At 45.0% G+C, this 25,809-nt stretch overlaps 1 protein-coding gene across 1 annotated transcript in view; it reads right to left on the bottom strand.

Annotated features, from left to right (window-relative positions):
* LOC144479772 (calcium/calmodulin-dependent protein kinase type IV-like) overlaps window positions 1-25,216 on the bottom strand; it is a 192,058-nt gene extending 166,842 nt beyond the window's left edge. Inside the window, exon 1 of the mRNA XM_078198812.1 lies at window positions 25,104-25,216. Within this exon, the coding sequence (XP_078054938.1) occupies window positions 25,104-25,216 (113 nt within the window). The remainder of the gene's footprint in view (window positions 1-25,103) is intronic.
* Window positions 25,217-25,809: the final 593 nt, after the last annotated feature.

The raw sequence follows: 25,809 nt of genomic DNA, 5'->3' as shown, positions 1-25,809 counted from the left end.
AAGACGTAGGGAGTGTTAGCTTTTATTGGTAGAGGGATTGAGTTTCGGAGCCAGGAGGTCATGTTGCAGCTGTACAAAACTCTGGAGTGGCCGCACTTGGAATATTGCGTACAGTTCTGGTCGCCGCATTATAGGAAGGATGTGGAAGCATTGAAAAGGGTGCAAAGGAGATTTACTAGGATGTTGCCTGGTATGGTGGGAAGGTCTTATGAGGAAAGGCTGAGGGACTTGAGGTTGTTTTCGTTAGAGAGAAGGTTAAGAGGTGACTTAATAGAGGCATACAAGATGATCAGAGGATTAGATAGGGTGGATAGTGGATAGTGAGAGCCTTTTTCCCACTAGTGGATCCCACTAGTGGATAGTGAGAGCCTTTTTCCTCGGATGGTGATAGCTAGCACGAGGGGACATAGCTTTAAATTGAGGGGTGATAGATATAGGACAGATGTCAGAGATAGGTTCTTCACTCAGTGAGTAGTAAGGGCGTGGAATGCCCTGCCTGCAGCAGTAGTGGACTCGCCAACATTAAGGGCATTTAAATGGTCATTGGATAAACATATGGATGATATTGGAATAGTGTAGGGTAGATGGGCTTTAGATTGGTTTCACTGGTTGGCGCAACATCGAGGGCCGAAGAGCCTGTACTGCGCTGTAATGTTCTATGTTCTACAGTGCAGGAGGAGGCCATTTGGCCCATCGAGTCTGAACTGACCACAATCTTACCCAGGCCCTATTCCTGTAACCCAACACATTTACCCTAGCTAGTCCCCCTGACACTAGGGTCAATTTCGCACAGCCAATCAACCCAACCTGCACATCTTTGGACTGTGGGAGGAAACCGGAGCACCCAGAGGAAACCCACGCAGACACGGGGAGAATGTGCAAACTCCACTCAGACAGTGACCCGAGGCTGGAATTGAACCCGGGTCCCTGGTGCTGTGAGGCAGCAGTGCTAACCACTGTGTCACCGTGCCACCCAAAATATTAATGTAAGCCAACTTGTGACTTATAAATAAACTTTAATGAAGCTTTTGCAGGTGGGACTTCCTTTCCGAGGGGCAGAGGTACCACTCTCACCATCTTAAGTCTATCCCCAGCGTATTAGCTTGTTTAAAGTCAGTCAGCTCAAGACTGATTTTTCTACCGGTTGGGAGGCAACAGGCCCTTCCACCCCCGTCAAATTCACCCCATGAATTTTTACCATAGGTTTCGATGGTGGGAAATCCTAACAGTTTAAAGGGTGAATATTGCCTCATAAAAACAAACGGTGCTTCAAATATTCAGGAGCAGGAATGGCAGCATCTATGGAGAGAGAAACAGAGGCCTGGATCCTGCGCTCCTGTCACATCGGGCGTGAATGGCGACGGGAGCTCAAAATCTTGCGAAAGACCCAAGGCATGTTTTACTTCGGTGGGAAGTCAAATTGCGATTGACCCCACCCCCGCCAATGACGTAATGGGATTCCCGAAGGTCAAAGTCAGAAATGCCATCAGAATGAATTTAAATCTAATTATTAGGCATCAATGCGGCATGGTGGCACAGTGGTTAGCACTGCTGCTTCACAATGCCAGGGAGCCGGGTTCAATTCCCGGCTTGTGTCACTGCCCGTGTGGAGTTTGCAGGTTCTCCCTATGTCTGCGTGGGTTTCCTCCGGGTGCTCCGGTTTCCTCCCACAGTCCAAAGATGTGCAGGTTAGGTTGATTGGCCATGCTAAATTCTCCGAGTATCAGGGGGATTAGCCGGGTAAATACATGGGAGAGGGGGGTGCGATTCTCCCAAGAATATTAGAAGTATTGAATTTGCGTGAAAACTGGAGTAAATCACGCTGGTTTTTTCAGCGGGAGTTTAGAGAAGAATCTCCCACACTCTGTGCACTGCTGAGTGCCTCAGCGTAAATCACGCTCAAAATCTGTGGGCAGGGCCCATTCCTGCTGGAGAGGCCGGCAGCATAGTACTGAGCGGGCCACTGCACATGCGCTGATCTGTCAGCACCGACAACAATCCCACTCAGGCCCTATCCTCATAACCCCATGCATTTACCTTAGTTAGTCTCCCTGACACTAAGGGGCAATTTAGCATGGCCAATCCACCTAACCCGCACCTCTTTGGACTGTGGGAGGAAACTGGAACATCCAGAGGAAACCCACGCAGACATGAGGAGAAGGTGCAAACTCCACACAGACAATGACCCAAGTCGGGAATCGAACCCGGGTCCCTGGTGCTGTGAGGCAATTTTACTAACCATTGTGCCACCGTGCCCTATTATCTCCTTCATCACAAAGGATGGTGGCAGCTAAAACAGCAACGAGGGACGGGCAACAGATGCTAACCTCGTCGGTGACACCACCATCCCATGGAAGAATTAAGAATAGTGTGCATGTTGTTGTGCTGTTACTGTTTGACAATGACTTTATCCTGATGGCATCCGCTCTAACCTGGACAGATTGGCCCTTTAAGGTGATTAGAAGCTGCGATGTTACCTTTGAGTGAATCTGATCTCCGACTTAATCGGCTTAGTAGGTGTTTTCATGACAAGTTTGCAAATCCATTTCTGATTAGTGGCTGAGGTCACTGAACAGAAACCTCTGACCACAAGAAAGTAAACTTCTACTTGCATATTTCAGCTGTTTCTGAATGTTGTCAGGTGAGAAACATTGCAGACACCTCGGGAATCAATCTCACCGTGAAAGGAAGTCTGCAGACTTCTGCTGTTTAAAGCAGGTATATGTTTCAGACATAAATATGGGTTCAAAGGAGAAACATCTCACAAGTTAGCAGATTTAGTACGACATGAAATGGAAAGTGATTAAGAATCATAGATGTACAGTACAAAAGGAGGCCGTTTGGCCCATCGAGTCTGTACCGACCACAATCCCGCCCAGGCCCTATTCCTGTAACCCCACATATTTACCCTGCCAACTCCAGTGACATTAGGGTCAATTTAGCATGGCCAATCCACCTAACCCGCACATCTTTGGACTGTGGGGGGAAACCGGAGCATCCGGAGGATACCCACGCAGACACGGGGAGAAAGTGCAAACTCCACACAGACAGTGACCCGAGGCGGGCGTTGAACCCGGGTCCCTAGCACTGTGAGGCAGCAGTGCTAACCACTGTGCCATCATGCTGCCCATAAGTTAAGCTCATCTTAACGAGTGAGTGCAGCAGTTTGAACACTTCTGTCAGTGAAAGCATAGTTTGCCACAGGGATTAGTAGTCAGAAGATTCAGTAACATAATGACCTTCTCAGCGTATTGACACTTGGTGATGCAACTGACAGGTAGCAATGAAAACAGCTACTCGAGAAAAACTTACAGGAAGCAAGGAGTCACATTCTCACACTGCATCATTCTGAATGAGCTAAAATACATTTGAAGACAAAACACTCTCAAAGTGTAGCATCGCGTTGCAGCGGCAGTATGCAGAACCACACAGTGAGGGTTGACAGTTGTGGTTCCTGACTACATAATGACTTCCTAATCTCAGTTGCGAGAGATCTGAATAGAGACCAGGCACTACAACCCACTGAGAAAAAGGTATGAAAGAAAGACAGCTGCTGGCCACTTTACACAGTTGCGAGCAGCTGCTCCTATGACATGGTTGGCTGGCTCCTAAGGAACCAAACCAGATCAGTAGGTCACTTCATTCCAATGATATGGTCAAGTCCCTTTTCGCAACTCGCTGAGAGTGCGGTGAGTTGAATCTTAAGTCTGAAGGCAGAGACTGTTTGAGAACACAACAGGTCCTCCACAGGGACAGGCCTGATTTCAGGTTGCAATTCTGTTAACATTTCCTTTCAGTGTTGTGACTCTGGGCATCAGAGCTGTTGATGTGTCACCGAGGCTTGTGTCGCAATTCAAATTCAGACCAATTGTACTTAGACCCTGTGTCATGTATCATAAGTAAGACAATAGGGCTATCACAAAGGAATAACCATTTAGAACATAATTCTCTTTAACTGTCCCAAGGCAGCCAACTGAACTCAGTTTGAATAATATGAATGAAAAAAAAATTCATGTTTTTGAAGTTTATTTTTGTTCATTCATGAGATACGGGCATCTCTCGCCAGGCCAGCATTTATTGCCCATCTCTAATTGCCATTGATAAGGTGGTGGTGAGCTGCCTTTTGAACTGCTGCAGTACATGTGGTGCAGGTGAACCCACAGTGCTGTTAGGAAGGGAGTTCCAGGATTTTGACCACTTCTAATATATTTCTAAGTCAGGATGGTGTGTGGCTTGGAGGGGAACTTCCAGGTGGTGGGTTTTTCATGCATCTGCTACCATTGTCCTTCTAAATGGTAGTGGTTGTGGGTTTGGAAGATGCTGGCTAAGGAGCCTTGGTGAGTGCATCTTGTAAATAGTGCACAGTCCAAAAGACATGCTAAATTCTCCCTCAGTGTAGCCGAACAGGCGCCTGAGTGGGTTACTAGGGGATTTTCACAGTAACTTCTTTGCAGTGTTAATGTAGGCCCACTTGTGACACTACTAAAATAAACATTAAACTAATCTCATGATGCTCTTCCATGCTTAAATGAAATGAACCATGACGACAGTGCTCATTCTCTGAAGGCCTAATTGAGGAACCCATCATTTCCTTCTGATGAGTAGTCACCCCATCCTCCTTCCTACCAAACTTCTGATCCAGTGCACTATACTGAGGTGCACCATACTGGATTGGGGGTGGGGGGTTAATCTTGCAGACCTCCTTCCCACGTTGAGCATGTCTATGGTTTGCTAAGACTTCATTTTAAGATATTTCTGCCGATGCAATTAGCATTTAAATGCTAAGATTAAAACAATGAACTCACTCAGCTTTAACCTGACCACATTTTAAGACTCAGAAGGCGCGCAGGGTTAGTTCGGAAAATTGACCGCATGTTTGACAGTACAATGCCAGCAAAATCAGGGTTTTCAGAAGTCAAACAAAGTTTTTCATCAACAACATCTGCAAGTTGTTTCTCCAAGCTAGAGACAGCATGTGCCAAACAATTTCAATAGCACAAATAACGAACCACGTATATTGTAATTTTAGTTCGATGTTTGCCGTTTGGGTCAAGTCTGTTTTCGAGACCTGTTCAGTCTGTTTTGAGTTCTGCCTTGAACAATATAGGACTGGCAGATAAAGCCAGTATCTCCCTCTCTCTCTCTCTCCCATTTTTCACTTTCTGTTCGCTTTCTGTAATGATTTAATTTTAAGTTCTGTTCAATAAAAGAAATTAAATTCCCTACCAGTGCCATCTTCGTCTATTCAAAGGAATGAATGGACCCGACACCCACCAATGACACACTCTGTCTCTTGACTCCTTGAAGAATCAAAAATAACCATCTATTTCTGCATTTTTACCCAAAAGGTCCATTGTAAGCCTTACCGTGGATTATTTCCTTCGTGTCACAGCTTGGACTGAAATTTGACTTACAGATAGTGAACTATGCCCTGTGCTAAAAGCTGGCTATCTGACATTACAATCCTGAGGATATTTCTCAGTCTCTGCTAGTAATGACAGTTCCAAACTGAATAATGTTTGTAGCTGACCCATTTTCCAAGAGCAATATATTGTCCGTCCAAGAACAAAATTGGTGAGACCATTATTTCATTATGCATTTTGCATTTATCACAATATCTTGACCTTGGACGGACTGAGCTGCAGCCATTTCCAAAATGAGTTTGAAAGCAAACCAATGCCTTCTGAAAGATTGATGCTTTGGTAAAATTGCATTTTTAAAATTACCCCTTATCAGGAGCTCAGTGGGAAATGTTACGACAATGTGAGGAGAGGGTTAAAAAAAAATGACTCCCCGAATTTAGGACTCCAGGTCTGGTTGTAACATGGTTTAGTTGTGAATTTAGTGAGGATATCTGACCAAGACTGCAAGAAACTACAAAGAGTCGTGAACAAAGCCCAGTCCATCACGCAAACAAGCCTCCCATCCATTGACTCTGTCTACACTTCCTGCTGCCTCGCAAAAGCAGCCAGCATAATTAAGGACCCCAAGCACCCCAGACATTCTCTCTTCCACCTTCCAGCGGGAAAAAGATACAAAGTCTGAGATCACATACCAACTGACTCAAGAACAGCTTCTTTCCTGCTGCCGTCAGACTTTTAGAACATAGAACATAGAACAGTACAGCACAGAACAGGCCCTTCGGCCCACGATGTTGTGCCGAGCTTTATCTGAAACCAAGATCAAGCTATCCCACTCCCTATCATCCTGGTGTGCTCCATGTGCCTATCCAATAACCGCTTCAATGTTCCCAAAGTGTCTGACTCCACTATCACTGCAGGCAGTCCATTCCACACCCCAACCGCTCTCTGCGTAAAGAACCTACCTCTGATATCCTTCCTGTATCTCCCACCACGAACCCTATAGTTATGCCCCCTTGTAATAGCTCCCTCCACCCGAGGAAATAGTCTTTGAACGTTCACTCTATCTATCCCCTTCATCATTTTATAAACCTCTATTAAGTCTCCCCTCAGCCTCCTCCGCTCCAGAGAGAACAGCCCTTGCTCCCTCAACCTTTCCTCATAAGACCTACCCTCCAAACCAGGCAGCATCCTGGTAAATCTCCTCTGCACTCTTTCCAGCGCTTCCACATCCTTTTTATAGTGAGGTGACCAGAACTGCACACAATATTCCAAATGTGGTCTCACCAAGGTCCTGTACAGTTGCAGCATAACCCCACGGCTCTTAAACTCCAACCCCCTGTTAATAAAAGCTAACACACTATAGGCCTTCTTCACAGCTCTTGAGTGGCAACCTTTAGAGATCTGTGGATATGAACCCCAAGATCTCTCTGTTCCTCCACAGTCTTCAGAACCCTACCTTTGACCCTGTAATCCACATTTAAATTAGTCCTACCAAAATGAATCACCTCACATATATCAGGGTTAAACTCCATTTGCCATTTTTCAGCCCAGCTTTGCATCCTATCTATGTCTCTTTGCAGCCTACAACAGCCCTCCACCTCATCCACTACTCCACCAATCTTGGTGTCATCAGCGAATTTACTGATCCACCCTTCAGCCCCCTCCTCTAAGTCAATAATAAAAATCACAAAGAGCAGAGGACCAAGCACTGATCCCTGCGGCACTCCGCTAGCAACCTGCCTCCAATCCGAAAATTTTCCATCGACCACCACCCTCTGTCTTCGATCAGACAGCCAGTTACCTATCCAATCGGCCAACTTTCCCTCTATCCCACACCTCCTCACTTTCATCATAAGCCGACCATGGGGGACCTTATCAAACGCCTTACTAAAATCCATGTATATGACATCAACTGCCCTACCTTCATCAACACACCTAGTTACCTCCTCAAAAAATTCTATCAAATTTGTGAGGCACGACTTGCCCTTCACAAATCCGTGCTGACTATCCTGGATTAATCCGCATCTTTTAAATGGACTTACCTTATATTAAGTTTCTCTACAACCGAGCTATGGCTGTAACACTACATTCTGCACCCTCTCCTTTCCTTCTCTATGTTCGGTATGCTTTGTCAGTATAGTGCGTAAGAAAGAATACTTTTCACTGTATGCTAATACATGTGACAATAATAAATCAAATCAAATCGATGTGCTTTGCCAATACTGCAGGAGTGCTACTATGTACACTTTCAATAGTGAAGTTTTAATCAGACAGGCTTTCTGAATTTAAATCAGAGAATGTTTATTGACCCTGTTTCTGAAATTAAAAACAGACTAGGTAAATTGTAGCCCTCGTTCATACATCACACACATTCGGGGCGGCACGGTGTCACAGGGGTTAGCACTGCTGCAACACAGCGCCAGGGACCCAAGTTCAATTCCAGCCTGGGGCGGCTGTCTGTGTGTGGAGTTTGCACGTTCTCCCTGTGTCTGCGTGGGTTTCCTCCGGGTGCTCCGGTTTCCTCCCACCATCCAGAGATGTTCAGGTTAAGTCGATTGACCATGCTAAATTGCCCCTTAGTGTCAAGGGAATTAGGAGCGTAAATATGTGGGGTTACGGGGATAGGGCCTGGGTAGGATTGTCGTTGGTGCAGGCTTGATGGGCCGAATGGCCTCCTTCTGAACTGTAGATTCTATGATTCCCGGGACCCCAGTAGAATCCTAACCCTGGTAGAATACGAGGATGGATTTTTTTATAGTTCCTGAAGAAAATGAAGAATCAAAGAAGTATTTGGTTAACTGTCCTTTGACTTTCTAAATGCAGTGATTCCACAATGCAGCTGTTTTGTTCAGTTGTCTTCCTGGATGTAGCTGTGCAGAGCAAATTTCCATGTTATATCCCCAAAAGACCTTGATTTGTATTAAAATTCTCTTCCCTGGATGGTTATTCTGCAAATTCTGTGCACAATACTTTTGAGGGAGAGAGAGAGCGCGACATTGTAACCTTTCAGTACATTCCTCTGATCTCTGCACTGACTTGGGAGCCAGTTGTCAAAAAGCCTTGCTGGCTGTATATTCTGGAGAGATTTGAATGCCATGTCTGCTGCAGTCATTGTGTTGTAGAACATTTCTGATATCTCACTAAAAAACTTTTGAAGAGTAATATTGCAAAAGTCAACTGGAGATGCGTTCTTTCACATTCTAACCAACACCACAACCTCCCCCTCCCCCAAGGCCCCCACCCCTGGGGTGGTGGGAGGGTGGGTTTGAGAGTCTGCTCCTTTGCAACCTACTTGGGTAAAATGGAATGCGATTTGTATATCCAGCTGGATGGCAGCCTTTCCATTACCTTCATTTGGTTACATTTTTTAAAAATCCAGTCACTAAAAAGACTTTGGAAACTGTGGCTAGGGTTCTCCCAAAAAAAAACTAACGGAAAAACAGGAAAACGGGAGAATTTCCTACCTGTTTTTTGGATGTACTTACCCGACCAGCATAATTAAGGACCCCACGCACCCCGGACATTCTCTCTTCTACCTTCTTCCATCGGGAAAAAGATACGAAAGTCTGAGGTTACGTACCAACCGACTCAAGAACAGCTTCTTCCCTGTTGCCGTCAGACTTTTGAATGGACCTACCTTGCATTAAGTTGATCTTTCTCTACACCCTAGCTATGACTGTAACACTACATTCTGCACTCTCTCATTTCCTTCTCTATGAACGGTATGCTTTGGCTGTATAGCGCGCAAGAAACAATACTTTTCACTGTATGTTAATACATGTGACAATAATAAATCAAATCAAATCAAAATAAACAAATCTCCATCACTTTGTGCTCCACAGAGTGCCTCAGAGTGATTCACGCTGCTAAGTGGGGGCGGGGCCTCATCCCACCCGAGAAGCCGACAGCATAGTGCTCAGAGAGCCACTGCACATGCACCGATCTGTCAGTGGGGAGATCGCTGCATGTATACTCCTCCCCTCCCCCCCCCCTCCCCCCCCCCCCCCCCCCCCCGCCCAACCTCCCCAATCGCTGGCCTCCTGTTTATCCCCAAACTCCCACCCTGATCACTGGTCTCCCGACACCCTCCTCGATCACTGGCCTTCCTGACCCATCTCCCCGATCGCTAAATCACCAGAACCCCCCCCGGTGACCAGCCCTGATTTCCCTCCCCTGCCAATGGCCACCCCTGACACCTCCCCTCCACCAATGGCCAGCCCTTACCCCCGCATCCCCCCCCCCGACCCCCGGATGACCACCCTCGATTGCCCTCCTCCCTCCCTCTGCCACCGATCCTATTGCAGAGTGGCAGACGGTTCCTCCCTCGACCCCGATTTCCGGCGCGGAGCTGATTATTCTGCAAAAAAAGGGCCTGGGAGACTCGCAACTGGTGTTCCCCGCTAACCGTCTCCCACCATTGTCCCCTGGCACATTGCGCTACCCGAGCAGCGCAGCGGGCTGGGAGAATCCCGGCCTGTATCTTTCCTTAAAAAAAATACTTCATTGTAACAGAAAGATAAACCATTACAGCAACTTGATTTTGGGAGTAGAGTTAATTCTAGATTTGCTTTAGGAAGCAAGTTGAATCTTCTACTTGTAACAAAATAAGTCCAACCCAACCCACTCCCTTATCGCCACCATCCATTGCAGATTCCCAATAGGCAGTTTTCATATTAGCAGAATCACTAATTAGTAAAAAAAATGATCTCATCCACCACCACTACACCCAGGACTGAGGTGCTAACTGCTACCAGTGTTTCACATTATTCACAGTACCAATCCAATCAACAGTATTCTCAGGTGAAGATGAATGAATTGAGTCAAGGCAAAGGAATAATTGAATAAGGAGCCGAAGGATTATCACTTTGTAGCTTCAGTATTTGTTGGTTAGGTCAATTTCCAATATACTTTTTTAAAGTTTATTCATTAGTGTCACCAGTAGGCTTACATTAACACTGCAATGAAGTTACTGTGAAAATCCCCTAGTTGCCACACTCCAGTGCCTGTTCGGGTACATTGAGGGAGAATTTAGCACGGTCAGTGCACCTAACCAGCACGTCTTTCAGGATGGAAACCGGAGCACCTGGAGGAAACCCATGCAGACACGGGAAGAACGTGCAGACTCCACACAGACAGTAATGCAGAGTGGCAGACGGTCCCTCCCCCAACCCTGATTTCCGACGCGGAGCTGATTATTCTGCAAAAAAAGGGCCTGGGAGACTCGCAACTGGTGTTCCCCGCTAACCGTCTCCCACTATTGTCTCCCGGCACGTTGTGCTACCCGGGCAGCGCAGCGGGCTGGGAGAATCCCGGCCTGTATCTTTCCTTAAAAAGAATACTTCATTGTAACAGAAAGATAAACCATTACAGCAACTTGATTTTGGGAGTAGAGTTAATTCTAGATTTGCTTTAGGAAGCAAGTTGAATCTTCTACTTGTAACAAAATAAGTCCAACCCAACCCACTCCCTTATCGCCACCATCCATTGCAGATTCCCAACAGGCAGTTTTCGTGAATTGAAGGTCGGCACAAGTGGTCAGCACTGCTGTATCACAGCTCCGGGGACCTAGGTTCGATTCCCAGCTTGTATGGAGTTTGCACGTCCTCTCCTTGTCTGCATTGGTTTCCTCCAGGTGCTCTGGTTTCTTCCCGCAGTCCAAAGATGTGCTGGTTGGGTGCATTGGCCATGTTAAATTGCCCCTTAGTGATGCATTGGTTAGAGGGATAAGCGGGGTAAATAGGTGGGATTACAGGAATAGGGCTGGGTGGGATTGCTGTCGATGCAGACTCGATAGGCCGAATGGCCTCCTTCTGCACTGCAGGGTTTCTATGATCTCTAACTCGGGTCCTTGGTGTTGTGAGGCAGAAGTGCTAACCACTGTACTTGCTTTAATCTGCAACAATGCAGATGTGTATTTGTACAAATGTGGCTGTGCAATAATACTGTAAATTGGCATGTTCTCATTGGAAAGAGATCATATGATTTCTGCACATAGGATTCTAATACAACATAATAATGAAGATAATGCACCTATACACCTTGCCCAAAACATTAGAACTAGTGGACATATCTTGTGCTTGAACAGGGGTAGATTCCGAACTGACTGGTGGAAACAATGGATTTGATATCAATCTACGTAACACTCCCTAGGTCGGAGGTGGCAGCACTTAATATGATTCATTCAAATGCAAATTGACTCTGTCTACACTTCCCGATGTCTCAAAAAAGCAGCCAGCATAATTAAGGATCCCACGCACCCCAGACAGACTCAGTTCCACTTTCTTCCGTCGGGAAAAAGATACAAAAGTCTAAGGTCACGTACCAACCGACTGACTCAAGAACAGTTTCTTCCCTGCTGCTGCCAGACTTTTGAATGGACCGACCATATATTAAGCTGATCTTTCTCCACACCCTAGCTATGACTGTAACTGTAACACTATATTCTGCACTCTCTCCTTTCCTTCTCCCCTATGTACTCTATGAATGGTATGTTTTGTTTGTATAGTTCGCAAGAAACAATACTTTTCACTGTATCCCAATACATGTGACAATAATAAATCAAATCAAAAATAAAAATGAATGTAGGCCCCTTACAGTCAGAAACGAGAGAATTCATAACAGGGAATAAAGAAATGGCTGAGGAATTAAATTTGTACTTTGTTTCAGTCTTCACAAAGGAAGACATGAATAATGTACCAGAAGTGCTAAGAGAAACATGTTTTAGTGAGGAGCTGTAGGAAATCAGCATTAGCAGAGAAATGGTTTTGGGGGAATTGATGGGTTTGAAGGTAGATAATTTCCCAGGTCCTGATAATCTTCATCCCTGAGTGCTTAAGGAAGTGGCCCTGGAAATAATAGATCCAAAATTCTTTGGACTCTGGACTGGTTCCTACAGATTAGAGGGTAGCTAATGTAAGCCCGCTATTCAAAAAGGGAGGTAGAGAGAAAACAGGGAACTATAGACCAGTGAGTCTAACATCGGTACTGGGGAAATTGCTAGAGTCCATTATCAAGTATTTCATAATGCAGCATTTGGAAGGCAGTGGTATAGTCAGACAAAGTCAGCCTGGATTTACAAAAGGGAAATCGTGCTGGACGAATCTATTGGAATGTAACTAGTAGAGTTGACCGAGGAGAACCAGTGGATGTGGTGCATTTAGACTTTCAGAAGGCTTTTGACAAGGGCTCACATAGCAGACTACTATGTAAAGTTAAAGCACATGGGATTGCAGGTAATGTCTTGAGCTGGATAGAAAGCTGGTTAGCAGATAGGAAGCAAAGAGTTGGCATAAATGGGTCTTTTTCTGATTGGCAGTTAGTGACTAGTGGGGTTCCGCAGGGATCCGTGCTCGGACCCCAACTGTTCACATTATATATTAATGATTTGGAAGAGGAAACTGAATGCATTATCTCCAAATTTGCAGATGACACAAAGTTGGGTGGGAGGGTGAGCTGGGAGGAGGATGCAGAGATGCTTCAGTGTGATTTGGACAGGCTGAGTGTGTGGGCATCTTCATGGCAGATGCAGTATTATGTAGATATATATAAGGTTATCCACTTTGCTAGCAATAATAGGAAGACAGATTATTACTTGAATGGGTGTAAATTGAGAGAGGTGGATACTCAGCGAGACCTTGGAGTCCTCGTGCATCAGTCGCTGAAAGTAAGCGCGCAGGTACAGCAGGCAGTAAAGAAGGCAAATGGTGTGTTGGCCTTCATAGCGAGAGGATTTGAGTACAGGGATAGGGATGTTTTGCTGCAATTGTATAGGGCATTGTTGAGGCTACACCTGGAGTATTGTGTACAGTTTTGCTGTCCTCATCTGAGGAATGATGTCCTTGCTATAGAGGGAGTACAGCAAAGATTTACCAGGCTGATTCCTGTGATGGCAGGTCTGTCATATGAGGAGAGACTAAGTCGGTTAGGATTATATTCACTGGAGTTTAGAAGAGTGAGAGGGGATCTCATAGAAACTTATAAAATTCTAACAGGGTTAGACAGGGTAGATTCAGAAAGGATGTTCCCAATGATTGGGGAGTCCAGAACTAGGGGTCATAGTTTGAGGATAAGGGGTAAACCTTTTAAAACTGAAATGAGGACAAATTTCTTCACCCAGAGGGTAGTGAATGTGGGGAATTCACTACCACAGAAAGTAATTGAGGCCAAAATGTCTGATTTCAAGAAGAAATTAGATATAGCTCTTGGGGCTAAAAGGACCAAGGGATATGGAGGGGAAGGGGAATCAGGATATTGAATTCAATGATCAGCTATGGTTCAAATGTGTGGTGGAGCAGGCTCGAAGGGCCGAATGGCCTACTCCAGCTTCTGGTTTCTATGTTTCTAAATCAAATCAAAATGTTGTCAGACCTGCTGAGATTTTCCAGTAGTTTCTGTTTTTGTTCCATTATTCTTGTTTCACTACCAGGGTGAAACAAGCAAACTAGACAGATAAAAGCAAACTACTGCAGACACTGGAATCTGAAACGAAAACAGAAAATGCTGGAAAATCTCAGCAGGTCTGACAGCATCTGTGGAGAGAGAAAATAGAGATAACGTTTCGACTCTGGGTGACCCTTCGTCAGAGCTGATAGAACTAGATAAACCTCGGCCTTTTATTGTCCAGCGATTTGTTTATTCCAAAGGACATGTTATTTCCAATGGTTAGTTAACAAGGAAAAGTAGATGTTGACTTTTTCAAAATTTTCCTGCACCAAAACGTGTTGCATATGCACAAAATTGTGTTAAAATGGCACATTTCATGACACATGCCATGATGGTTCCTTAGCACCTGTTTTTTTGGTGTTGTGAGTGTAGTTTATCCTCCAAATGTGTCTATGTGGTATGCACATACACCTCTGGTGTGAGCTGTGCCACATGCCATTCTGGTGAGAGTGTGAGCGTATGGACCATCCGTCAGAAGTATGTCGAGTCGGCATATCATAACACCAGCAACGTGTAATGCTGATTTGAGGCCAGTGCTGCCAATTCTGAAGCTGTACGCCCACCAATGCCGTCTCTTAATTCGGGACCACCTTGTTCCCTCCATCTGTCATATAAAGAGAGAGGGCGGCATGATGGCACAGTGGTTAGCACTACTGCCTCACAGCGCCAGGGACCTGGGTTCAGTTCCAGCCTCGGTCACCGTCTGCGTGGAGTTTGCACATTCTCCCCATGTCTGTGTGGTTTCCCTTTGGGTGATCCAGTTTCCTCCCACCATCCAAAGATGTGCAGGTTAGGTTGATTGGCCATTGCTAAATTGACCCTAGTGTTAGGGGGGTTAGAAGGGTAAATGTGTGGGATTGCGGGAATAGGGCCTGGGTGGGATTGTGGTTGGTACAGACTCAATGGGCCGAATGGCCTCCTTCTGCACTGTCAAGATTCTACGGATTCGATGAGCTGATTCAGGAAATGTACCAGCAGCAGTGCTTGTCCCCTGCTAATTACGTCCGCTGCCTCACATTGTGCGCCAACCTGTCCTGCAAGAGAGAGGGGTGTGCTGCATGAGGTATTAGGATCATCTGGATGTCATGGTTGAATGGCTGGCAGTGTCTGTAAGGTGAGATATGGGTGTGAGGCTTGCAGCAGGGTGGGATGAAGCTGAATATTTAGATGACCTATCGAGCTTGTCATTAAGTGAGTGATGGGGTGCTTTGAGCAGTTTCGGAAGCTAGTGGGAAGGATATTATTAAGCTAAGAACAAAGAGAACAAAGAAAATTACAGCACAGCAACAGGCCCTTCGGCCCTCCAAGCCTGCAGAGACCATGCTGCCCGACTGAACTAAAGCCCCCTACCCTTCCGAGGACCATATCGCTCCATTCTCATCCTATTATGTATTTGTCAAAACGCCCCTTAAAAGTCACTATCGTATCTGCTTCCACTACCTCCCCCGGCAGTGCGTTCCAGGCACCCACCACCCTCTGTGTAAAAAACCTGCCTCATACATCTCCTTTAAACCTATGCCCCCTAGTAGTTCACTCTTCCACCCTGGGAAAAAGCTTCTGACTATCCACTCTGTCTATGCCCCTCATAATCTTGTAGACTTCGATCAGGTCGCCCCTCAACCTCCTTCAATCCAATGAGAACAAACCAAGTTTCTCCAACCTCTCCTCATAGCTATTGCCCTCCATACCAGGCAACATCCTGGTAAATCTTTTCTGTACCCTCTCCAAAGCTTTCACATCCTTCTGGTATTGTGGCGACCAGAATTGAATATTATATTCCAAGTGCGGCCTAGAAAGAGTGCAGGAAAGATTTACTACGATGCTACCAGGGACTTGATGATTTGAGTTATAAGGAGAGGCTGATAGACTGGGACTTTTCTCCGTAGAGCGTAGGAGGCTTAAGGGTGATCTTATAGAGGTCTATAAAATAGTAAGGGGCATGGATAAGGTAAATAGTCAACATCTTTTCCCAAAGGTAGGGGAGTCTTAAACTAGACAGCATAGGTTTAAGGTGAGAAGGGAGAGATACAAAAGGGTCCAGAGGGGCAGTTTCTTCACTCAGAGAGTGGTGAGCGTCTGGAACAAGCTGCCAGACGTAGTAGTAGTAGAGGTGGGTACAATTTGATTTTTAATTGTCAGTTACATGGGTAAGATGGGTATAGAGGGATATAGGCCAAATGCGAACAATTGGGACTAGCTTAGTGGTTAAAAACTGGGCAGCATGGACAAGTTGGGCTGAAGGGCCTGTTGCCACACTGTAAACCTCTATAACTCTATGACTCTAGTCGTGTGAAATGGCATTTGACGATCCATTCAATGACCCTGAACTCTATGTGACGTCATTGCAATTTTGCAGTTCTGCATCCAAGTCCATGGAGTTACACTTCTGGCCACGACTATCTGGTCCCAGTGCCTTTTCAAATTTTTAAGGCTTCTTGGCCCATTGTGGATAAAACATAAAGCCTCCAATGCCGCATCAGAAAACTTGTGTTGCCGGCTCTCTGCCATATTATTCAGTGTTTTCTTGCGTCAAAATCACTTTTCAAACCACTTCTGGCACCTGTGCCAACTGGAGTCACCAAAGATCCTGAGACAGCACCTTCCAAACCACGACCACTTCCATCTAGAAGGACAAGGGCAACAAATACACAGGAAAAACCACCACCTGCAATTTTCCTTCCAAGCCACTGATCATCCTGTCTTGAAAATATATCGCCGTTCCTTCGCAGTTGCTGGGTCAAAATCCTGGAATTCCCTTCCTAACAGCATTGTGGGTCAACTCACAGCACGTGGACTGCAGCGGTTCAAGAGGGCAACTCACCACCACCTTCTTAAGGGCAGCTAGGGATGGGCAATAAATGCTGTCCCAGCCAGCCAGTGATGCCCATGTCCCATGATTGAATATTTAAAAAAATAATTCCTGCAGGGAGGTATAGAGTATCAAATCAAATCAAATCAAAATGCTGTCAGACCTGCTGAGAATTGTGAGAAACTAGCTTTAATTTACACTAGTTTCTCACAATTCTGCACTCCCTACTCTGGCATGCAACCACTAAACAGTATGATTAGTATTGGCTGCACGCAACAAACACTTAAATTAATAAACAGCATGATGTTTGCCTGTTTCCAACATCGGAGACACTTAGTGTGGGGGTAATCACGCACCCTAATCCCCGCAGTTTCTTTTGGGCCATTTCCAATTTTGCAGCCTATGCTTCTTGAATATCAAATTGCTTTGTATGTTTAATTAACATGGTCATTCATTTTAAACAGGTTTATCCCTCCATTGAATTAGCATGTACCAATGATCCAAGAACCTAATCTCAAGGCAAAACATATTGTTCATACATAGACTGCAGTCGAAATCTAGGAAATAGCAGCTAATTGTTTTTTAAAGTGAATGTTGTGGATCAAAGTGCCAGTCATGCAGGCTGCTTTGTCCTGGATGGTGTTGAACTTCTGCAGTGTTGTTGGAACTGCACTCATCCAGGCAAGTGGAGAGTATTCTATTACACTCCTGACTTGTACCTTGTAGATGGTGGACAGGCTTTGCAGGGTTGGGAGGCGATTTTTTTTAACAGCAATGGGGCAGTTTTATTGAAATTAAGGCAAATGCAGAGAGTGAGGCAGGTTTACACAGTCACACACTTGTAGCCGAGATGTTAATACATCAGTAAAGCATCAGGAGGCGAGTTACCCACCCCAAGGAACGTTAATTAGCCGTAGGTGGAACTTCCACCCCTTACCCCAGTCCCTGCATCACCTGAAGCTGAAGTGGAAAGGATTGGGAGTGCAAACAATCCTTGAAGCCTAAGTCCCGCAATTCCAGAGGCAGGGAAGATTGGGGCGGCCTGGTGGGGGGTGGGTGGGTGGACAGTGGGGCACTGAGAAACATAGAAACATAGAAGATAGTAGCAGGAGGAGTCTATTTGGTCCTTCGAGCCTGCTCTGCCATTCATTACGATCATGGCTGATCGTCCAACTCAATAGCCTTATCCTGCTTTTTCCCCATAACCTTTGATCCCATTCGCCCAAGTGCTATATCAAGCCGTCTCTTGAATACATTCAATGTTTTGGCATCAAATTCAATGTTTTGGCATGAGAGTTGGGCGAGAGGCTGGGGTTGGGAAGGGAGGCCCAGTGGTTACCAATGGTGGGGGGATGGAATATTCTGATGGAGGCACCCTCCTTCACGCCCCAGGCCAAAGCCTGATTATTTTTGGGCTTCCTTCGTATTTGGGAACTCCTCCCGCCAGCCTATAAATTGAAGCCCCCAGATGGTCAATAATTGGTCACTCAAGAGCCTCAATTGTGCCAAGGGTGAGCAAGGCCTCACCCGTCCCAGTGTCAAATTGCTGAGAGATCGGGGTGGGTGGAAATCCAGCAGGAAGCCCATTCACCCTCTTTCATGATCATCCCTCCTCTTATAAACCCTCCAGTGTGGGGAGCATAAAATTCAGGCCATGGTGAAAGAAATTAATTTAAATGTTGCTCTCCTACTTGCCCTTCTTTTCTCTCCATCCTCTTCTCCACCATTCCTCATCTTACTTCTTGACCTATCTCATCTTCCTTACATCCCTATTCAAAGCTTATCTCTTTGTCTTTAATCATTTCTCTAACTTAATTACTCTTTGTTTGGTGTCCACATTACTCCTGTAAAGTATTATCTATTTCCTCCAAACCAATTGCACCAAAAAGAATTAACAGATTGTTTAAATTGTAATGGGACCTTGCTGTGTGCAAATTGGTTGCTGCATTTGTGATCATAGAATCCCATAGAATCCCTGCAGTGCAGAAGGAGGCCAATCGGCCCATCGAACCTACACCAACAACAATCCCACCCAGGCCCTATCCTCATAACCCCACGCATTTACCCTTCTAATCCCCCTAACACTAAGGGGCAATTGAACATGGCCAATCAATCTAACCCACACATCTTTGGAGCAAACCGGAGCACCTGGAAGCAGACATGGGGAGAACGTGCAAACTCCACACAGACAGTGACCCGAGGCCGGGTCCGTGGCGCTGTGAGACAACAGTGCTAACCAGTGTGCCACCGTGCTGCCCGTAAGTAGCAATTCCTGGCCTTGCCACTGATACCCAAATCCCATGAAAGAATGAAATAAATCTGGCGAAAGTCAAAAGTATTGCATTGCTTTAAGGCGATGTTGGATGTGCCAAGGATGCAAATACCATATAATTGCAAGTTCTTCCTTTATTTCTCAATCTAATGGAATCTATTTATTATGACACTTTCCATTTAAGAAGGCCTTCTGTTACCAGACTTCCTCCTTTCACCACATTTCCCTCTTCTCTTCCCAAAGTCTTTCACTCTTAATGGGGTACAGTTCTAGAAGGATTGGCATGTAGGAAGCTTCAGGTTTCTTGGTGTCCAGATCACCAACAACCTGTCCTGATCCCTCCACACTGATGCTATAGTTAAGAAAGCCCATCAATGCCTCTACTTTCTCAAGAGGCTAAGGAAATTCATCATGTCTGCTACTACTTTCACCAATTTTTACAGATGCATCATAGAAAGCATCCTTTCTGGTTGTATTACAGCTTGGTATGGCTCCTGCTCTGCCCAAGATCGCAAGAAACTACAAAGGGTTTGTGAACATAGCCCAGTCCATCACACAAATCAGCCTCCCATCCATTGACTCCGTCTACACTTCCCGCTGCCTTGGAAAAGCAGCCAGCATAATCAAGGGCCTCACGCACCCCAGACATTCTCTCTTCCACCTTCTACCTTCAGGAAAAAGATACAAAAGTCTGAGATCACGTACCAATCGACTCAAGAACACTTTCTTCCCTGCTGCCGTCAGATTTTGAATGGACCTGCCACATATTCAGCGGATCTTTCTCTACACCCTAGCTATGACTGCAACACTATATTCTGCACCCTGTCCCTTCCTTCTTCCATATGTACTCTATGAACGGTATGTTTTTTCCGTATAGTGTGCAAGAAACAATACCTTTCATTGTGTCCCAATACATGTGACAATAATAATAAATGAAATCAAATCAAATATATTGCTAATTTTTCATTATGGGCACCTGGACAGTGAGTGATAATAGTATGATCGATTGCAGAGACCAACCCAGTGGGTCCACTTCTATTCTTAACCAATATCCACATATGTATACTTTCCAGGAGTCACTGGGTAGATGAGCCAAATGGGAATCATGGTCAATTTCCTATTCCGATATCAGTCACTTTTCTAACTGAGCACCCCTACTGCTCCCTGGCTGAGTTAAACCATTTCCACATATGTAGTGAAGTTAACCTAGATTCATAATATACGAGAATGGTATTGCAAGTAAATCCATAATCCATTAGGTATGGAGAAATAAAGCAACTGATCTAAGTTCATTATCATTAACTAGTTAAACTTCTCAATCTGACACTGCATACATACATGTGTATACACTGTCCACCTGGCCCCACAATAGCTTTATGATACTGTCCTTCTACAGTCTGCTATATTTCTCAGGTAAGCATCATTTACTACCCCATATTAACATATTTAAACACTGCCAATGTCCAATCAACTGTCTGCTCTTCAGTTGTATTGTGTTGTACTGGTGATAACCATTCTTAAATTACTGTTGATTCAACATTGCATCAGTGTCATAATAGCGACACCATTAACATAGCTTTCCATCAAGAAATTGGGTCGAGTGCTGACTTTACATCGTGCTGGATCTTACTCTCCATTGAAGTTACACCTGACATTTCGGGATTCCCATCTGACCCCCAGTATTTCCCTTCTGATTGGTTGTATCTCATAATGTGCTCTGCCGGAGAAAGGCCATGCTGGACAGCTTAGTGTAAGTGTGGAGTTTGCACATTCTCCCTGTGTCTGCGTGGGTTTCCTCCAGATGCTCTGGTTTAGAGTCATAGGCCAGAATTTTACCGGCACACCTGTCCTGATTCCGGGGGTGGGCGAGGCTCGGAGAACGGCAATCTCCGTTGGCCTTGGGCGGGATTGCATGAACCTCGGGCAGACATGCCGGTAAAATTCCACCCATAGAATCATAGAGGTTTACAGCATGGAACCAGGCCCTTTGGCCCAACTTGTCCATGCCGCCCTTTTTAAAAAATATAAGCTAGTCCCAATTGCCCACACTTGGCCCATATCCCTCTATACCCATCTTACCCATGGAACTGTCTAAATGCTTTTTAAAAGACAAAATTGTACCAGCCTCTACTATCATCTCTGGCAACTCGTTCCAGACACTCACCACCCTCTGTATGAAAAAATTGCCCCTCTGGATCTTTTTGTATCTCTCCCCTCTCACCTTAAACCTATGCCCTCCAGCTTTAGACTCCCCTGCCTTTGGAAAAAGATGTTGACTATCTAGCTAATCTATGCCCCTCATTATTTTATAGACAAAATAAATGTAAATAATATCATATAAATAATATAGGTTTCCTCCCACACTCCAAAGATGTGCAGGTTAGGTGGATTGGCCATGCTAAATTGCCCCTTAGTGTCAGGGGCATTAGCAGGGTAAATACATGGGGTCATGGGGGATAGGGCTTGGGTGGGATTGTTCTCGGTGCAGGCTCGATGGGCCAAATGGCCTCCTTCTGCGCTGTAGGGATTCTATGATATCTCATCCAGTGAAATAGACCACTCAGCTTCCGCCCCACTCCACCCCAACACCCTCACAGCGTCTGACCATCACTTAGTTGACTCAAAGATGTTACTTTAATTACCTTAACAGAAAATGCACTTCAAATGTTCTTCACCTGGTGGAGAAGGAAATACTCACATTCTCCTTTTTCATCAAGCCTCGCAAACACAGCAGCAATAAGGCAACTGAAGCTGCAAACTGACTTGACCTGTACCTGCCAGGCAGTCCCATTAGATATTTCATCTTTGCTTATGTTCTGGTGTTCAGTCAGTCCTTTTGAAACTTTAAATGAAATAGGTTTCATTTTAACCACAGATTCCAGCAAATGGTTTGGTTTAAAATAGCAGCTGATATATCATCTGAGTTTAGTTGACACATTGCACACTAGAATAGCCTCTAAATAGGGCTAGTAGGCAAAAGAATAGTCAGTAAAAAAATGTAAGCACTGAAACTGTAAACAGTGTGTAAACATACGCACACGTTGAACACTGTATTTTGATAGTGTTACTAATATCTTTGTGCTACAGTGGAATCCTGCTAAGTACATGAGGTCAAATCAGATAGAACTCCCCCCCCGTCCCAAAGAAAGACTTTAGCTCCAGCATTACTGACTAAGCAAAAGGGGAATTTGGTGGCAGTTTACACTTTTATTTCAATCTGCAGTTATAACATTGGGGTTTAAATTCATTCACACTCTTAAGGCTCAGGCTTCAACTTCAGAATTCAGGTGAGCTGCCCTGCACAGCATACCTGTCAGGGCCTAATAACTTTCTGCTGGCGCTGAGGGCTACAGGGAAGTCTGCAGGGTGAGTGGTCAGTGGTCTGCAGTTTTCTTTGTGGCACCAGGAAGGGCACAAAATGTTGCAGTTTGAACAACCTCAGGTGGTCCCTCTGAGAACCATTTGCCAGACAGTTCAAAATCCAAACTAACTAATTGGAGCTTGCAATAGGTCACGCTATGATAGAAAGGATATTATTAGACTAGAAAGGGTGCAGAAAAGATTTACTTGGATGCTACCGGGACTTGATGGTGTGAGTTATAAGGAGAGGCTGGATAGACTGGGACTTTTTTCTCTGGAGCGTAGGAGGCTTAGGGGTGATCTTATAGAGGTCTATAAAATAACGAGGGGCACAGATCAGCTAGATAGTCAATATCTTTTCCCAAAGATAGGGGAGTCTACAACTAGAGGGCATAGGTTTAAGGTGAGAGGGGAGAGATACAAAAGGGTCCAGAGGGGCAATTTTTTCACACAGAAGGTGGTGAGTGTCTGGAACAAGCTGCCAGAGGTAGTAGTAGCGGCGGGTACAATTTTGTCTTTTAAAAAGCATTTAGACAGTTCCATGGGTAAGATGGGTATAGAGGGATATGGACCAAACGCGAGCAATTGGGACTAGCTTACTCATTAAAAAAAAGGGCGGCATGGACAAGTTGGGCTGAAGGGCCTGTTTCCATGCTGTAAACCTCTATGACTCTAATTTATTCTACACAGAGTTCAGAGTGAAGGTCTTAGATGAATGCTGGAGCGTTTCGATATGAAAATGAGGACTGCGCTAATTTCTGGGGTCACCCCAGAGCAACCAAACAAAACGGCCTTGTCTAATTTAAAATCTATAAAATTGGAACAAAGTGTTAAAATATAGGCACCATTAAATCAGATTGGCCAGTTTTTAAACTTTAGGCTATGTCTTTTTTGTACGAATTCATTTGTATGGGACGTGAGCATCACTGGCTGGGCCAAGCATTTATTGCTTGCCCCTAACTGCCCTCCATTTCAGAGGGCATTTGAGAGTCAACCACATTGCTGTGGGTCTGGAGTCTCATGTAGGCCAGACAAGGTAAGGATGGCAGATTCGTGAACCAGATGGGTTTTTACGACAATCGCCAATGGTTACATTAGATATTTAATTCCAGATTTTTATTGAATTCAAATTTCACCATCTGCCATGGTGGGACTCGAACCAGATCTTGCTCTGGGTCTCTGGATTACTGGTCCAATGACAATGCTACTACACCATTGCCTCCCCTGTTGGATCGCCTATGGATATTGGCATAATTCTGACTGCACCCACCAAATACTGACAACCACCAATCAACCCCTGCAAATAAATAACACCCTCCCGCAAATGCTGCCACAATTCCAGGACTCCCGATACTCTCAGGGGCCCCTGCAAATATTGACATGCTTCCTCAGAGTGCCTTGAAATATTCTGGGGACCGCTTTCAAAGGCTAACACACCTCTGAGAATCTCAATCCGATATCGACACAATCCTAAGGATCTCTGTTAATTATGTACAAACTTTCAGTCTCCTGCAAATACTAACGCACCACCCCCCATCCTGCCTGCCACCCCCCCCCCCCCCACCCCCCACTCCCACCACCCCCTTGCCCCCAGGGTTCTGGCAAACACTTAAAACACTTCCAGGGATTTCTTGCAAAAACTGACCCACCAAGACCACAGCCTCTCTGGAAATATGGTCATGTTGGGCTTTCCAGGGATGCCCAGGGATGGTAGGCAGCACAGTGATTAGCACTGCTGCCTCACAGCACCAGGGACCTGGATTCAATTCATGGCTTGGGTCACTGCCTGTGCGGAGTCTGCACGTTCTCCCCATGTCCACGTGGGTTCCCTCCGGGTGCTCCGGTTTCCTCCCACAGTCCGAAAGATGTGCTGCTTAGGTGCATTGGCCATGCTAAATTCTCCCTCAGTGTACTCAAACAGGCGCTGGAGTGTGGTGATTAGGGATTTTCACAGTAACTTCATTGCAGCGTTAATCCACTTTTGACATGAATAAATAAACACATCCCACAACCATGTTAAAAAAGAAATCCTTGAAGCTTGTGTAAATCCTGACACAGTTCCACTGTCCTAATCTCTGAACAAGAGTGAAGTACCCAAATGATAACAGAAGTAGGTTGTAGAAAACCATTTTAAAAAATGCACCGGCAAACAGAAATAACATAGCAGCGAGTCAGTGGATAAAGAAATGAAACATTGGAACATCAAATTGTAGAGATATTATGCAGAGAAAGGTGGGAATCTGATGACCCTGTGGTCTCCCCACTGCCCTGGACCTCTTGGCATCAAATTAAAAAAACTATGACATAGGAGTGTTAAAAATACAAATCAAAATTAATAAATACTATTACACATTGTACTGCAAACAATTTATCTGAATGAAGGGTGTGTGTGAAAAGAAATCTGACATTTTTTCTAACTAGTAGCAACTCTTGGTGGGTCTAGTTGAGTACAGTACACACAATATAGACTCGACTAGATTAATAATGCACCTCATCTTATTTCATTAAGACAACATTGTTGCTACACAGTTGTTGTCCTTACTGTATCCAACATCTGTAAATTAATTCCCAATCTGACAAATAAAGTTTCTTTTGTATCCGCTGCAGATGGGAGGCTACTGGCAAAAAGACAATTCGTTTTATGTTTTTTTTCCTCTTTATATAAACGATAAACGATGCAAAAAAATAAACTCAGTTTGTTTGCAATGACTGTAATTAACACAGAGCCAGAAGGATGAATTGTTACGCATTTTGTGACTGCGGGACTAGAGCAGTTCAGACTGCAATCAGTCATCACATGCCACTGCCCTGCAGGTACCCAGGTACCCCCCCCCCCCTATATTAAAACATACTGTACCTTCCCAATTCCTGTGCCACTGTGTAGTAATCTTCAAAGGCTATTTCTCTGTGCGATCCATCTATCCAGTAATCGCAGCTAGTCCCAGACCTGGAAGCTGGCATGATGATCATGGATATCATATATATATTCTACCCTGGTATTTTCTTCCAATCTTATTCCTCTTTATTTTTTGCATATAAAAGCTGGTCGACCAATTCGATTGTTATTTCTGCAGCACTGTTAATAAGTCAAAAGCATGTGCCACATATATAAAGATCTTTAATACAAAGGCCAGCTGGACTGAGCAACTACTTCCCCCTCTCCTAAATATATTATTCTCTTTTCAAAAAGCTTTTACAAAGATACACCTGCCTTCTTTTTGACACTGGCGAGGCACTCCGCCCACTCTCCGCTTACTGGTGCAATGACGTCCAGTGTAACATTGGGTCTAACCTAGAGCTGGCCAGGGTTTGGTTAATCCAAGTGTCAATCATTGACTGCTATGGCGACCCGAGCCGGGGAATGATTGACACTCAATGCCTGCCCTGTGTTCTTAAAGCTGAGGAGTTGCAAAACTGCAATTAGTGATTCCTCATATTAGATTTGGTGGTTATCTTATTTTGAACAGGGAATTTAGTTTTATGAGCCTTGACAAAAAAAATATAAGCACAACGTTTGTTCACTGCTCTTATCCACATCTTTCTCTACATCCTAGCTGTGACTG

Source organism: Mustelus asterias, chromosome 26 (assembly GCF_964213995.1).
Source record: "Mustelus asterias chromosome 26, sMusAst1.hap1.1, whole genome shotgun sequence".
In the NCBI taxonomy this organism is placed as follows: Eukaryota; Metazoa; Chordata; class Chondrichthyes; order Carcharhiniformes; family Triakidae; genus Mustelus; species Mustelus asterias.
This window is presented reverse-complemented; position numbering and strand designations above follow the sequence as displayed.